The 13,573-nt window shown below is 39.2% G+C and overlaps 2 protein-coding genes across 2 annotated transcripts in view; both read left to right on the top strand.

Annotated features, from left to right (window-relative positions):
* The window catches only part of ttf2 (transcription termination factor, RNA polymerase II), an 11,351-nt gene extending 9,931 nt beyond the window's left edge, over positions 1-1,420 (top strand). The window contains exons 21-23 of the mRNA XM_005745305.1: positions 348-430; positions 773-847; positions 1,006-1,420. Coding sequence (XP_005745362.1) covers positions 348-430; positions 773-847; positions 1,006-1,150 — 303 coding nt within the window. The 3' untranslated portion in view covers positions 1,151-1,420. The remainder of the gene's footprint in view (positions 1-347; positions 431-772; positions 848-1,005) is intronic.
* A 1,030-nt stretch (positions 1,421-2,450) lies between these two features.
* Positions 2,451-13,573, top strand: part of mphosph8 (M-phase phosphoprotein 8) — a 26,669-nt gene continuing 15,546 nt past the window's right edge. The window contains exons 1-7 of the mRNA XM_005745304.1: positions 2,451-2,728; positions 4,233-4,394; positions 5,035-6,048; positions 6,239-6,335; positions 8,122-8,370; positions 8,502-8,624; positions 8,946-9,034. Of these exons, the coding sequence (XP_005745361.1) occupies positions 2,627-2,728; positions 4,233-4,394; positions 5,035-6,048; positions 6,239-6,335; positions 8,122-8,370; positions 8,502-8,624; positions 8,946-9,034 (1,836 nt within the window). The 5' untranslated portion in view covers positions 2,451-2,626. The remainder of the gene's footprint in view (positions 2,729-4,232; positions 4,395-5,034; positions 6,049-6,238; positions 6,336-8,121; positions 8,371-8,501; positions 8,625-8,945; positions 9,035-13,573) is intronic.

The raw sequence follows: 13,573 nt of genomic DNA, 5'->3' as shown, positions 1-13,573 counted from the left end.
TACTTGCACTGATAATCTGTGCATAAATGTAAGGCCAACTGTTCCTGTTTTTGTAATGTTTGCTCCATTTGTGAAGAATGCAGTTAAATAAAAAGTAAACAACAATAAATTAAATATGTTATAAACAGAAATTGCTGCAACACTGAAATGTAAATAATAATAGTAATAATGATGATGATGATGATGATGATGGGACTTCTAGATTAGCTGTGATCATTATACCAAGTGTGCTATGCAGCTGAGAACTAAGCTTGAAGTGATAATGATGAAAATGAGTGTAATCAGACTGTTTTGTTGCACAGCTCTAAATGTATAGTGCTGCCTAATTGTTCTGGTTTTTGCTTCAGGTGATGCTGGTTTCTCTTTGTGCCGGGGGGGTTGGACTGAATCTGATCGGTGGGAATCACCTGTTCCTCATTGACATGCACTGGTGAGAGCCACATTGTCATTCAAAGAGCTGGAAAAGTATCACTTCTGTTGTTTGCCGTTCGCCGTTTAATGTAGCAAGCTGCATTTGAAATATATCTGTTGTGCAAATACTTTTTTCAACATTTTATCCTCTCTGATTTAATTTTTATCCTCTAAAATATGTTGTGCCTTCACATTTCGCATTATAAGGAATGGCAAAGGACAATTTAAAGGCAGTTATAAACAAACATGTGCAGACGTCACACAATGCATTCTGCAGTTTTGCAGAGATTATGTTATTCCAAACTTAAGAAACATTTCTGTAAGGTAGAAGAAAGTTGTTTCAATTTTAACCCTTCAACAGGAACCCAGCTTTGGAGGATCAGGCCTGTGACCGCATCTATAGAGTGGGACAATATAAAGACGTCACCATCCACAGGTGACGCATCAGCTTCTAACTGAATCGCCACAAAATTTCTAGTTTGCATCTTTATTTTTAAGTTTTACTAAGCATGTAATGGTAACAATGATGTGTAAACTGCGTTTCTTTGTGCTAATAGTTTGTGTGTGTGTGTGTCTATGTGGCATTGTCAATAGGTTTGTGTGTGAAAACACAGTGGAGGAGAAAATTTCCACACTGCAGACAAAGAAGAAGGAGCTGGCACAGAATGTGCTGTCGGGAACCGGAAACACCCTCTCCAAACTCTCTCTGGCAGATCTCAAGATCATTTTTGGAGTCTGAATAAAGAGCTGTACCAGCTGACCAACAGCTATTCAGACATGCATTCATGTGTGAATGTATTAGGTTGTAACTTTAGAAAATGTTGAAATAACAATAATAATAACAACAACAACAACAATGGGGTAATGCATTACTTTAAAAGTACCATGTTATTTGTCACACCAAGGCTAAGAATTTTCCTCCAAACACTGAGCCATAACTGAGATGTTTAGATTAGTTACACTAAACAAAATATGTGGGCTTTTTCTAAAACTCTTTTTTGGGTTTGTTTTTGTTTGGGGGGGGGGGTTGTTAGTTTTTATTTGTATTCTTTCTTTTCTTTTCTTTTTTCTTTTTTTTTGGACTGTTTAAACAGATGGTCAAATGCCACAGCTGACACACAGCTGGACAGTATTTGAAACATATGTGTGTACACATACATTTAAACGGTTTCTTACTATATTTTGTAAAATTACATAATATTTTCCTCCGTGTATTTTTGGTCTTCTGTTTCTTCCACCTGATTTATTTCTTTATACTTATATAAAGAAATACATTATATCATTATTATTATTATTATTATTAATAATAATACTATTATCATCATGATTTTATACTAGTATTGCTGTATTTGTGTTGTTTGTGATGTGATATTACAATAAATTTAGGTGATTAAAGTTATTAGAAGTGACTTCTGTTTTAGGCAGTAAACTGAAACGATTATTTAATTTTCTAAAGCTGCTTAAAGTTTACTCAGTTGAAAAACATGTTGCTAATATTGTGGCTTTTAAGGCATTTCAATATTGCACTTGTGATTATTAAAATATTATACATTGAAGACTAAAAACACGAGTGGATGACGTGTTTTTTGTTTTGTTCTGTGCAGGAAGACGTGTGCTATATTTAAATATGTATAATCAGTTAGCAGACGGTCTGTTTTCACCAGGCAACGTGTTTTCAACGCTCGCAAATCACTGATTTTTGATGCCTTTAGTACATTTCGAACTTTTGGGCGTCATCGCCCGAAATAACAGAACAATAAAGAGAAAATTTAAAAATATATATGTTGTTAAAATTATTGTTATTCTTTAAACTTGTAGCAGGGCATAAAAGTCAGAAGTTATGGAAAGCAATGAAATAGTTGTTTGTTGGTTTTAAATCACTTTAGCGTATTATAGCGTAATATATTGTTTCGATTAAAATTAATTATCGCCAAATCGCCTTTTTTTAGTACATCAGCAAAAATAAAATGTTTTTTTTTTGTAAATACTATTTTGGAGTGATACGTTCGACGATTAAGAGCAGCATTTGAACGCCTCTCGTGACTGCGGGCGGTAACTGCCCTGCGTTCAGCGCAGCCCTCTCAGAGCTGCAGAGCTAGTGCAGTCTGTAGTACCACTAGGTACGGCAGCGTCCTACCTCTGTCAACACGGCGGCCTTTTCGAGTGCAAAACCCAAAACAGGCAGATTTTAGGAAACCAACACTACCACACAGCCATGGCGGCTGAAACCGACAAGGTAGAGCCCGCGGACAGCGAACAAGATGAGGAAGAAGACGTGTACGAAGTGGAAAAGATCATTGACATGCGGGTGGAAGAGGTAAAAATAGCTAAGTGCTACGTAGCCGCCTGGCTAGCTTTGCAAACATGGCTGGCATTTCTTTCAGTCCACTTTCACGAGGCATAGCCCACCAACAACGGTGGAAAGACCCTTTGTGTTAGCAGAATCGCGTTTCTGCGGTGCATTTACATGCACAAAATTGCTTGTGTGTTACTTTGTTACATGCGTTTTCTGGTTTTAGTCGTGGGTCGCTGTTCCTCCATACATAGCATCTTTTCCAAGCACAACTTGTCCCATGATGTCCGCTCGGCTCTCCCCTGCTGAGGCCAAGGACGGACCCGTTGCAGGCTTTCACATATTTTCATCGTATTTTGCTAGCTGCAGCGCTGCATCGGCTAAATCCCCGAATAATGCAGGACTCGCAGCGTGTGAGAAGATTGGTGGGATTTGCTGTTTGTTAACACTGAATTTACTTATACCAGGTAATAATGGGTGAGCCCTGTGACCGCTGCATTTCTAACTGTATAAAGTAGCGGACAAACATGCTTTAGACCCGTGCATAAACACAGATGACCCCAGCAGCTAACATTAGCTACATTTGCTATCTTTCTTGCTTTTACCTTTTCTTTTTAAGATTGCCGTGAAGCACATGTAATGTCCGTGGTATTAACTTTGGGTGGGGGGGTTCCTTTGAGTATCAGGTCTCGTTACAAAGGTTAAATTGCACTCTTTTTAAAGACAGCTATAAGTGAATTTGGTTGAATAGCACCAAAAGAAGGGAGAAATCAATATTCATAGTAGAGCAGCGAGACAGTACAGGCTTGATTGCTGACCAGTTGAGCTCGTGAATCAAATTCTGTGATGTGCACATTGATTGTTGAGGTAGAATTGGAGGTAATACTATCTCTACTAAGATATTTTCAACACCTTGCTTTTTACACTTTTTGCCGTTGTGAACTCTGGAGTCTCTCTGGGCTGTACCACCTGCGAAGTAAACACATGCACAGGAAGTTAAGCTGTGGTCCTTCTGAGCAGTGCGGAGTGCCCAGTGGGAGCTTCTGCACCTTTTAGATGCTTTAACTTCATATGTGTACAGTCTGATGCAGCGCTGTCAACATCTCCCTGGAAAGATTGAAAATATTCACACCGTCCTCTGCTTTTTACAGGATTTTGCATCTCTCTTGCTCACGTTCAGTCACTCTTAATACACAAAAGTCATCTGTGAAACAGTTTTTTACAACTCTTACACTTTTTGTTTTGCACACTTTCTTTCAGCAAGTTCTCACTGCAACTTTAAATGTTTTGCCTGTGTCTCCTCAGTAAACCTTTTGATATTAGAACTTTAAAGACAGACAGCATCATTCAAAATACCATAATTAACACTAACTAACTAACAGGGCCTGTCAGCCGTGTTTGCTTGTCTCAGCTGTCATGTGGAAGTCTTCTGTTTTCTATAGATCCTGTTGGCTCGTGATCTCACTGTCAGGTCAGGTCAGTGGGGCAGGTCATGCTAAGCGCTACATCTTCGCTTTCTTGTTCTCAGGGTGAAGTGCTGTACAGAGTTCGCTGGAAGAACTACTGCTCTGACGATGACACGTGGGAACCAGAGGCCCATTTGGAAGACTGTCGCGAAGTCCTCTTGGCTTTTAAGAAGTCACAGGCTGAAGCTAAGGCCAAGAAAGAGGCAGAAACCAAGAAATGTGTGGTAAGTCTGATCTTTCAAGCAATGAGGCATGGGCATTATTTACAGGGGAATGAGGCATTGTAACCACCGCCAACACATCAAGCAGCAAATAAAAGTTTTTGCACGCCCCTACTATGTGGGACTTGGTTGGTCTTGGTGCACAGATGTAGCTTTACGCATGTTGAACCCAAAGTTACGCTCTTGGGTTTAGGTATAGTGTTTATGAAGCGCCATAAACGCTATACCTAAAGTTATCGATCTGTCTTCTGTGTCCGGGCCGGGTGAGGTTTCCCGTGTTGGTATAGTTATTCTTTTAAATGTCGCAAGAAAACATCTTTGTTTCTAAGCCAGAAGCAAACTGCCTGTAACTTTGGCTTTAAAGCCTTTTTAATATAAGTAATCTGATCTTTCCTTTCTTGATTATAGAACTAATGCACAACAGATGAACTTAAAACAAATTTTGTCTGTTATTAAGATTATTATCGATGTTATTTTCCCACCTGTCTGGACATCGTTTTGAAAATGAAGGGGCAAAATGTTGTTGGCAGTATTATTGACCTCTAATTACTTATGACAAACTATTATAGAGCCTTAAGTCAGAAGGTCAAAAAGTAATATCTATTACCAAAATGTGATATTTCCCCTCCCGTTCTCTCTTTAGAAACCTCTGCCTCCAAAGAGTGACGTGTTTGATGCTGACTCGGAAAGTGACAGCGACAAAGACCGACCAACGGAGGCACCTGTCAAGAAGAAAAAGAAGAAGAAAGTCCGGGAAGAGGAGGAGGAGGAAGAAGAATCGCATCTTAAGGAAAAAAGGAAAAAGAAGAAGGACAAGCGGAAAGAAGAGTTTAGGCCCCTACCGGCACCAGAAACCGATGAGGAAGAAGGCAGAGCCCCAACCCCAAGCTCTCCACCCAAGGAGAGAAAGACTGAATCAAAAAAACGTGTGGTTGAATCGGAAGAGGATGACCCTGTTCCCTCCAAGAAACACAGGAAGGAAAGAGGAAAAGAGGGAGGGAAGCATAAAAAAGAAAAGGGCGACGATGGGAGGAAAAAGAAGGGGAAGAAAGAGAGGAAGATCGAAACCTCTGAAGACGAGGCCGCTGCTCCGCTGGAAGATGACGTGAGCGAAGGCCCGTCAGAGTCCCAAATGGACGATTCCGCATCAACTGAGACTTTAACAAAATCGGTGGAAAAAGCCAGTTTGGACGACAAGTCCAGACAAAAAAAGGGGAAGTGGGAAGTAAAGCTGCAGGGTATAAAGGACCTTATCCACGACAAAAAGAACAAAAAGACCGATTCTGCTCAGAAAGAAAGCAGCCTTCAAAAACTGAAGAGTCATAGCTCTAAAGCAAAAGAGGATACTGCGCTACAATCAGACTCCAGTGACAACTCCACCCTACATAAGAAAGCAAAGAGCAAAGGGCAGGAGAGCGCGTCTGCACCACCCAAAGTCCCATCTACATCGTCCTCGTCGTCCTCGTCCTCTGTTACAGCTGTTGGTGTCACCAAGAGTAAGGAGGAGGAAGTTACCAAGGACGAGATATTGGGACAGAAGGACACCACAGGTTCAACTAACCTTTTCGAAAAGTTCCTGTTAAACTGCGAGGCCAAGGATCGCGCCCCCCGCAGGAATCAACCCACCACAGAGAAGAGCAGCAGCAAACCCACAAAGGTGTATACTTTATTTCTATTTTAACTTTGTCATCCAGTATTTCATAAATGGAACAAAAAAACACAACGTGATCTTTCAGATGATGTTCTTTGCTATTTTAAACAGGATATGCAGCTCAGAGGTTTTCCTCTAAAAAAGAAATGCAGCGTGTTAACAGTTTGTTGTTGTTGTGTTTTGTCCCAACACTTAGGTATTGGGAAAAATTGAGAAGATTCCCAAAACAACCAAAGAGTCTCCTGTTCAGAAACAAGAGCCGGAGAAGACGGAGAGGCCCAAGCAATCAGATGGTATGCATGAAACTTGAACTTGAATCAGATTAACACAATGTGGCTTCAGACCAATCCCGCTGGGCATAAAGGACCTTATCCATGACAGGAAAAAATACTAGTTGCTATACGGTCTCCAAAAATTGACCTTAAAGGGCCAAGAAGGTTACTGCCCTACAATAAAACTCTAATAACAGCTCTGTCTTCCAGAGGCCTGTGAGGGTTTAACCCAAATAGATGGTTAATTTTTATACCAGGGTATAAAATACCACCATATACCAATCAGTCAGTTCTCCAGAAAACGGTGTCACCATTCCTGCGAGATCGCTGAGACCCCAGTGCACGGATAGTAATCATAGTCTAAAACTTTGTAAGAGCACCTAAAGCGTTTGTCTTTCTGGAATAAAAACTGTAATCTGTCAGATTCTCCCACAGCTGTGATACTCTGTTAAGTTACAAAGTCAGCATTTTTGCTAGCTTTTTTTCCTCCTGCCTTCAAATAAGCTAAACTTTATCAATATAGTAGCTCCAGTGACCAAAGGTGACCAAAGCACCTTCAAACAGCACTTTTAATACTAAACTGCTCCCTTCAAACACACCTCTTATTTATCTACAGCAGCTGTGTTGCTTTCAGTCTCTATTCTGTGTCTCACCTCTTGATATTTTCTAATATTATGTTTTTATCCTTCCTTTGTAAAACCAGCCGCTCTGCTATCAGCAGGCTAATTCGATGCTTGTCATTGGTCCTGTGGTGCCAGCAGCTTCACTTTTATGTGAACATGCTTATAGCCATATTGGGAATCCCCATCGAGTTGATAAGCATCTTCGAGTGAATTCTTAGTGCGATTGCTGATCTTTCTGTTAGTGAAGCCAGATGAGGAAAATAGATCCTGAATATGTTAAACTTGCTTCATAGTACATGCCCCAGATGAGAGCAGATCACAGAAATGTAAACCTAGAGCTCTAATAGACTATGGTGTGTGAAAACAAAGTCTACATGTCTTTGCATCTTTAACCCCTTCCTGCCCGAGTGTTTTATGCCAGGGTGTAGTTTGCCTTTTAATGAACACAAAGAACTGTGCTGTATAAATGGTTATCATAGAAAAGGGGTTTAAATTAGCAGCATTTTGTTATTAAAAAGTATCATCCAGCACCTCGTATTGTAAAAAGATTTAAAGTAAATGTAACAGATTGCTGCATGTCAGGAGCATAACGTGCAGCATTAGAAACGTCTTTTCTTTAAAATCAGATGTGTTGGTCAAATATTTGATCTGTCAAACAATCAAAAGTTATTATTTTATTTATTATTGTGTATTTTATATAGTTCGTCTGCTGACCAGCTCTAATTGAGAAGACAAAATGTGTGTCGCAGTGATTGACAGGAATCTCAGGACTTGGTGACGATCAGAGTAATCACAAATAGCTTAAAAATAGCTATGTTTAGCTCATTCATTATTAGTATTTTTAATTAAACGTGACAGACTGTAGTTCTTTGTTAGCAAACTTGCATAAAACCAGGAACTGCAACAAGAGCATTTGAGTGCGTGTGCACAAACGCGCACACTCTCCATGTTTGCACGTTTTTATTCTTTAAATTGACATGTATGGGCTTCCCTGAGATTTCAAACCTTTTTTTCTTCTATTCCAACATATGGCCAGGGTTATAAGTGAGTATTAGGTCTACTCCTAATAGGAACAATAAAAGAACAAGCTGTTTTTTTTTGGTTTTTTTATTTTTGATGTCTTAGATTTTTATGACACGTTGTTCAAAAAGTATTTTTATCTTGTCTGCCACCCTCAATGTCAGTTTCACGACCAGTTCAGAGTTATGGCTTCAGCCTGGACACCGAGGAGCGGGAAGAGGAATCTGTGGCGAAATCGAAGCCTGGAGATGATACCCGGGAGCGTAAGGATAAGACAGATGAACCACAGCGGCAAAGCTGGGAGCGGAGAACCCCTTCTGATGACAGGAGAAAGAAAAGGGAGGACAGTGAGCCTAGACTCTTTATGGCATGTGATGATACCCAGGACCCACCAGAGGGCACTGACAAATCTGGTATGTTTCTGATTGGCTAAACAAATGCCTCCAAATATGACATTCACACTTCACTTGTCAAATGCATTGATTTTAGATTTATTTTCTGAGTGAAATCCCAGTTGATGATCTCTGCATTGTGTGTTTTACAGACAAGGGCCAGGCCACTTTGAGTCTAGGAATGGACCTTAATCTGGACTGGATGACTCTGGATGATTTCCAGAAACATCTTAACGGAGAGGATGAGATCTTGTCAGGTCCACCTTTGTCACCAAGTGAGTGTTTCCTGATGACTATCTTGGTATTTAGAAGACTTTTGCTTTTAGTTGCAACAAGCCATGAGAAAACCACAACTTGTTTACCATCCAAATTATTCGTTCTGAGTGCAGTTTACCAAAAACATGGAGAAAAACGGTTTTATGTCCGTGACTGTAATAAAAAGAATTCTGTGTCCACAGTAGGTCACATCATTTTTAAGGAGGATCTATGAGATTTGAATAAATAGGCATTTAAAAGAAAGAAAAAGTAAATGAGCGTGAGATCTTTAAATGTCCACTTTCTCTAAACTTCATTTGTTCCTCACCTGTTTTTGCCAGATGAGTTGCGAGATGCTGTAAAAAGTGGAGATTACATGGCTGTAAAACTGGCACTTAATTCCAAAGAGGACTACAATCTGGACCAAGAGGTATGTTCTAATAAACATTACCCAGCTGTCTGTTTTATTTCCTCGCTAGTTTCTGCCCTACTTCAATATATTTTTGATTTTTATATATCTCAAGACTCTGAGCACTCAAATCTAAGACACAAACACATTTTAAAGAATTCCACAGCTTGCACCTTGGTTGGCCCCAAGAGTGAGTGAGTGTGTGCGTGTGTGTTTTGAAGGGATTGCATTGTTATTAAAAATATATATGAATTCAGTTGGTGACTATGGTCTATCACGCTATGTCTGTCACATATGACACTTATAGACATTAATATTTTCCCCTATAGTTCCCCCAGTTACAAATGCATAATTAGCATTGCATCAGAATTACATTTGGTTTTACGAAAGAAGAACCATTGTTTTAAATAAATGGAAAATGGAAAACATTAGGCATAACTATCGTTAAAAGCATATCTGACACTTTAAACAGTGTTTAACATATAAACTAATATTAGCTTTGTTGAGCACAGTCTTTACCCTTCTTACAAAAATATCAAAAAGATGTTTATTATGACATAAAACTGCTACTTATAAACTAACAATTTTCCCTGTCTGTTACAATAATAAGTTTGTATCCGATATTTCAGATGTTTTAGTAAATCAGCAGTAAAAGAAAATATTGTTGAGAAAACGTGAAAAAAATAGCTTATCCCAACGCGTCTGAAGCATCCTAATGAGACAACTATACGTCGCTTTTAGATGGAAGAACAATTTTGTTTTTCGTGTTGTGCTCCAAGTAATCTTTTCTTCAAGATGCGCATCCAAAGACTTTACTTTTTACTGTCCACCAATGATCCAACTCCTTGAGATGTTTTCTTGAACTCCAAGCACCTTCTGCAACAAAGCCAGGTAAGGATGTGGTCTCAAAAGCTGTTAAACATAAATATGACTTGTTAGAAATGCTAGTGTAATACTATAAAGTATAATATAAAAGTTTTCTTATATAGCAGAGCCTACACTGTTGTAAGTAGTAGGGTTTTAAAGCTGAATTATACTTGTGTAGCTTTGAGTTACAGAGCCATGTTATGTACTTTCAGACTGAACTACAGTATTACAGTAGAAAGAATATGGCAGAGGTGGATGTGATTAAATTAACTCTTATTCCTGGGTATTTTCAGCAAGTTCAGGAGCATTTTTATTTAATTTACCATCTTAATTCAAGGCTCAGTAGGACAGAGAGCCATTATAAGTGTATATAAATTATTGTTATTGTTAATGAAGTTGTATTTTATGTGGTTAAAATCTCGATGCATGCAATCCTATCTACCACCACCCTGCACTATTTTGAATTCTAAAATGGATCTTTAAATTTGTGCTAACTTAGACCTAACAGTCATTAATTGCTATGTAAATTGTAATGTGTGCACCTTAGAGACTGTGATATCATTTTACATTGCAGTGAACAAGCCAGTGATTGAACACACTGAAGACATGAAGCACTTGGACAAGATGAACTCTTTGAATCAGGTACATAATGTATGCTTTCAGAATATGTGTCATCATCATTACCATAACACAATATGCACAGCATGCACCTGTAGCCACCGTTTATTACATTTTCTTTTAAATCAAACATTTGAAAGCATAAATGACAAAATTCACAGTGACTGTTATTATGTGAATGGCTGGACATGGTATTAACATATTTTACATGAAGCCATGATGTGTTATATTACGAGTGAGCTCTGTAAAAATACTGGTATGCCCAGCAAAAATTTATCTTTAATTATTTGTTTATTTCAAACCAGGGATGTAGGTCTAGTGTCAGTGCACATTCTGTTTTCTTCATGTAGCATTTCATCAAACACCCCATTACTACATATACTTGGTTAGATATTTATGATGTCGAAACGCTGCTTGATCCAATAAAGCCATTAACTATACTTGAATGGGTCACATGTGGTTTTTGTACGTGAGACTTGAGGTGTCAGGAGGGAGTTTTGTTACTAAACCTTGGGCCATCATATTGACTCGTTTGAATGGGCCTGGATCTTGGTTGGGGGCATTGCCGTGGTGCTGATGTGCTAAAACAGGAGTAAAAAAAAATATATGAATGATTAAAAAATGTCAGAACCATTTATCTACCAAAATTAAAAACAAATTTAAGCATCCCCTTCTACATTTTTTCCAAGAGTCTGTGTTTCAAATTTACCAAAATTATTCATGGGATCTGATTTGGCTCTGAGTCTTACATATACTTGTTCTTTTACAGGCGAGTACTATTGGTGAGAAGAAGTCATTTGAAGGAGAGAGGAACTTGATTGAAGAGAGAAGTTCGAGTGATGCTCTTAGATTGACTTCTAACACTGAAAGTGCAAGAAACGAAGCAGGCACTGCAAAAGAAAATATCCCACAAGATTTGGATGATCAAAAAAATGATAAGGATATTACTGAATCAGAAAACGCAGCATTCGGTTCACCTACCAAGCAGAAAAGTCGAGGAAAGGAAGACCAAAAGGATGGAGAAGACAACGAGACGTCAGATGACACAATGGGTGGTTTGTCAAGTAAAATTAGTTTGAATTTTGATCATTCGGATCAAGTGCTGTCAAATAAACAAAACCCCCTAAAGCAAACAAATGACTCAGGCGACGAGCCAGGAGATGTAGGGGGAGGTGTTACAGATATGGTTCTATCTGCATCAAGTACGAAAGAAATGGTTAAAAGATTACGGCGCTGCACAAAAACTGTGGAAAAGAGAGAACCAACAAGATCAAGTCTAAGGACTTGTAAGAAATTGCATCAAATGACACCTTGCGTATTGGATGAAGAGAAGAAAGAGTCATGCAAGAAACACTTCTGTTTATACTGCAAAATGGCTTTCACTCAACTTGCAAAGCATTTGGAAAGGAAACATGCGGAGGAAACGGATGTTGCCCATGCAATACACTTTCCAAAAGGCTCCAAAGTCAGACAGACATTGCTTGATCAAATTCGCAATAGAGGAGATTATGAACATAATTGCCAAGTTCTTAAAAGTGGCGAGGGGGAAATTGTGACCAAGAAACAGGTCAAGAAACCCAGCATATCAGTTCGTGACTTCTTACCTTGTCAACATTGTTTTGCATTTTATCGCAAAACTGATTTATGGAGACACGAAAGGTCATGTAAAGCTAGAAAAGGAGACGATAAATCTACTGAGAAAACAAAAAGAACGAGAGGTCACAGTGCTGCCTCCCGGCTGCTTCCAATGTCAGAGTTCTTAACTGGAGGCTGTGAGGAAATCATCCACATCATGCATCAAGATGACATCTCGAGGCATATCAGAAACGACCCGCTTATTTGTAAATATGGCAATGCATTGTCTGTTAAATATGAGCATGACAAGTCTCAGTTTGCTTACATTGCACAAAAAATGAGGGAACTGGGTAGATTTGTGCTTGCCGTAAATGAGCTGGACAGGAGTGTAAAGTACTTGCATGAAATATGTCTGCCATCCCGATTTGAATTAGCTGTTCAAGGGGTCAAAAGGATTAGTGGATTTGACCCCAGTTCCAGTAAGTTTAAAAGCATTTCCCTTGTCACGAAGATTGGATACTCTTTGAAACGAGCTGCAGAAATTGCGTTTGGTGAGAGTCGCATGACGGAGGACAGTGAATCAGAAAGCGAAGTGAAAAAATTCATACAACTTCTTGATACAAAATGGAATGAGTGTTTTTCTCGCAAAACACTTGCCTCCTCTCTAAAGCAAGAAGTCAAAAAAGTGGAAGTGGACAAATCAACTGTGACAGAAGACTTGATGAAACTTCACAGGTTTATCACAGAGGAAGGAGACGAAACAAGAAAGGAGCTGAAAGAAAGTCCTAGTTTGTCAACGTGGAAAAAGCTCAGTGAAGCAACTTTAGCTGATGTCTGTCTGTTCAACAGAGGAAGGGTAGGAAATATTGGTAGACTGCTTTTGCAAACTTACATTCAGAGAAAGAGCAAAGGAATATTTGTGCCCTCTGCAGATCAAATAAGGAAAAGCACAAAATTGGAGCTAGAACTTGGTTCCGCTTTGACCAGGTTGGAATTAGAAGGTCAGTATGGAAGGAACATGCTGGTTCTTTTAACAGAACGCATGGTTTTGTCTATTGACTTGCTTGTTGAAAATAGAGAACGAGCGGGTGTGTCAAAAACAAACCCATACCTTTTTGCACGGACTGAAGGTCCATCCTTCATCCGAGCGTTGGATTGTTTCCGACGGGTTGCAATGGAATGTGGAGTTAAAAACCCAGAAGCACTTCTTTCCTCGTCATTAAGAGAGCAAATTGCCAGCTCCTGGCAGTTAATGAGCCTTAATGAATATGAACTGGATCAAGTGGCCAACTTGTTGGGAAAGAGCAGCCAGGAGTGTTACAGACTCTTAAAAAACGCATCCCAGCTAGAAGAAGTGAGCAAACAGCTGCTCAAGATGGATCGAACGCTGCCATCACTTCCAGACAGCAGTGCAAAAGATGGTAAGTACCTTTTTGTTCTATCAAAATATAGCTGATAGCTGCTCTCTGAGTCAATTTACTTTGTTCTTGACCTTTGTAC

Source organism: Pundamilia nyererei, unplaced genomic scaffold, assembly GCF_000239375.1.
Source record: "Pundamilia nyererei isolate P.nyererei 1_Seehausen unplaced genomic scaffold, PunNye1.0 scaffold00157, whole genome shotgun sequence".
Classification (NCBI taxonomy): Eukaryota; Metazoa; Chordata; class Actinopteri; order Cichliformes; family Cichlidae; genus Pundamilia; species Pundamilia nyererei.
Note: the sequence above shows the minus strand (reverse complement) of the source record. Positions and strands in the feature narration are given on the sequence as shown.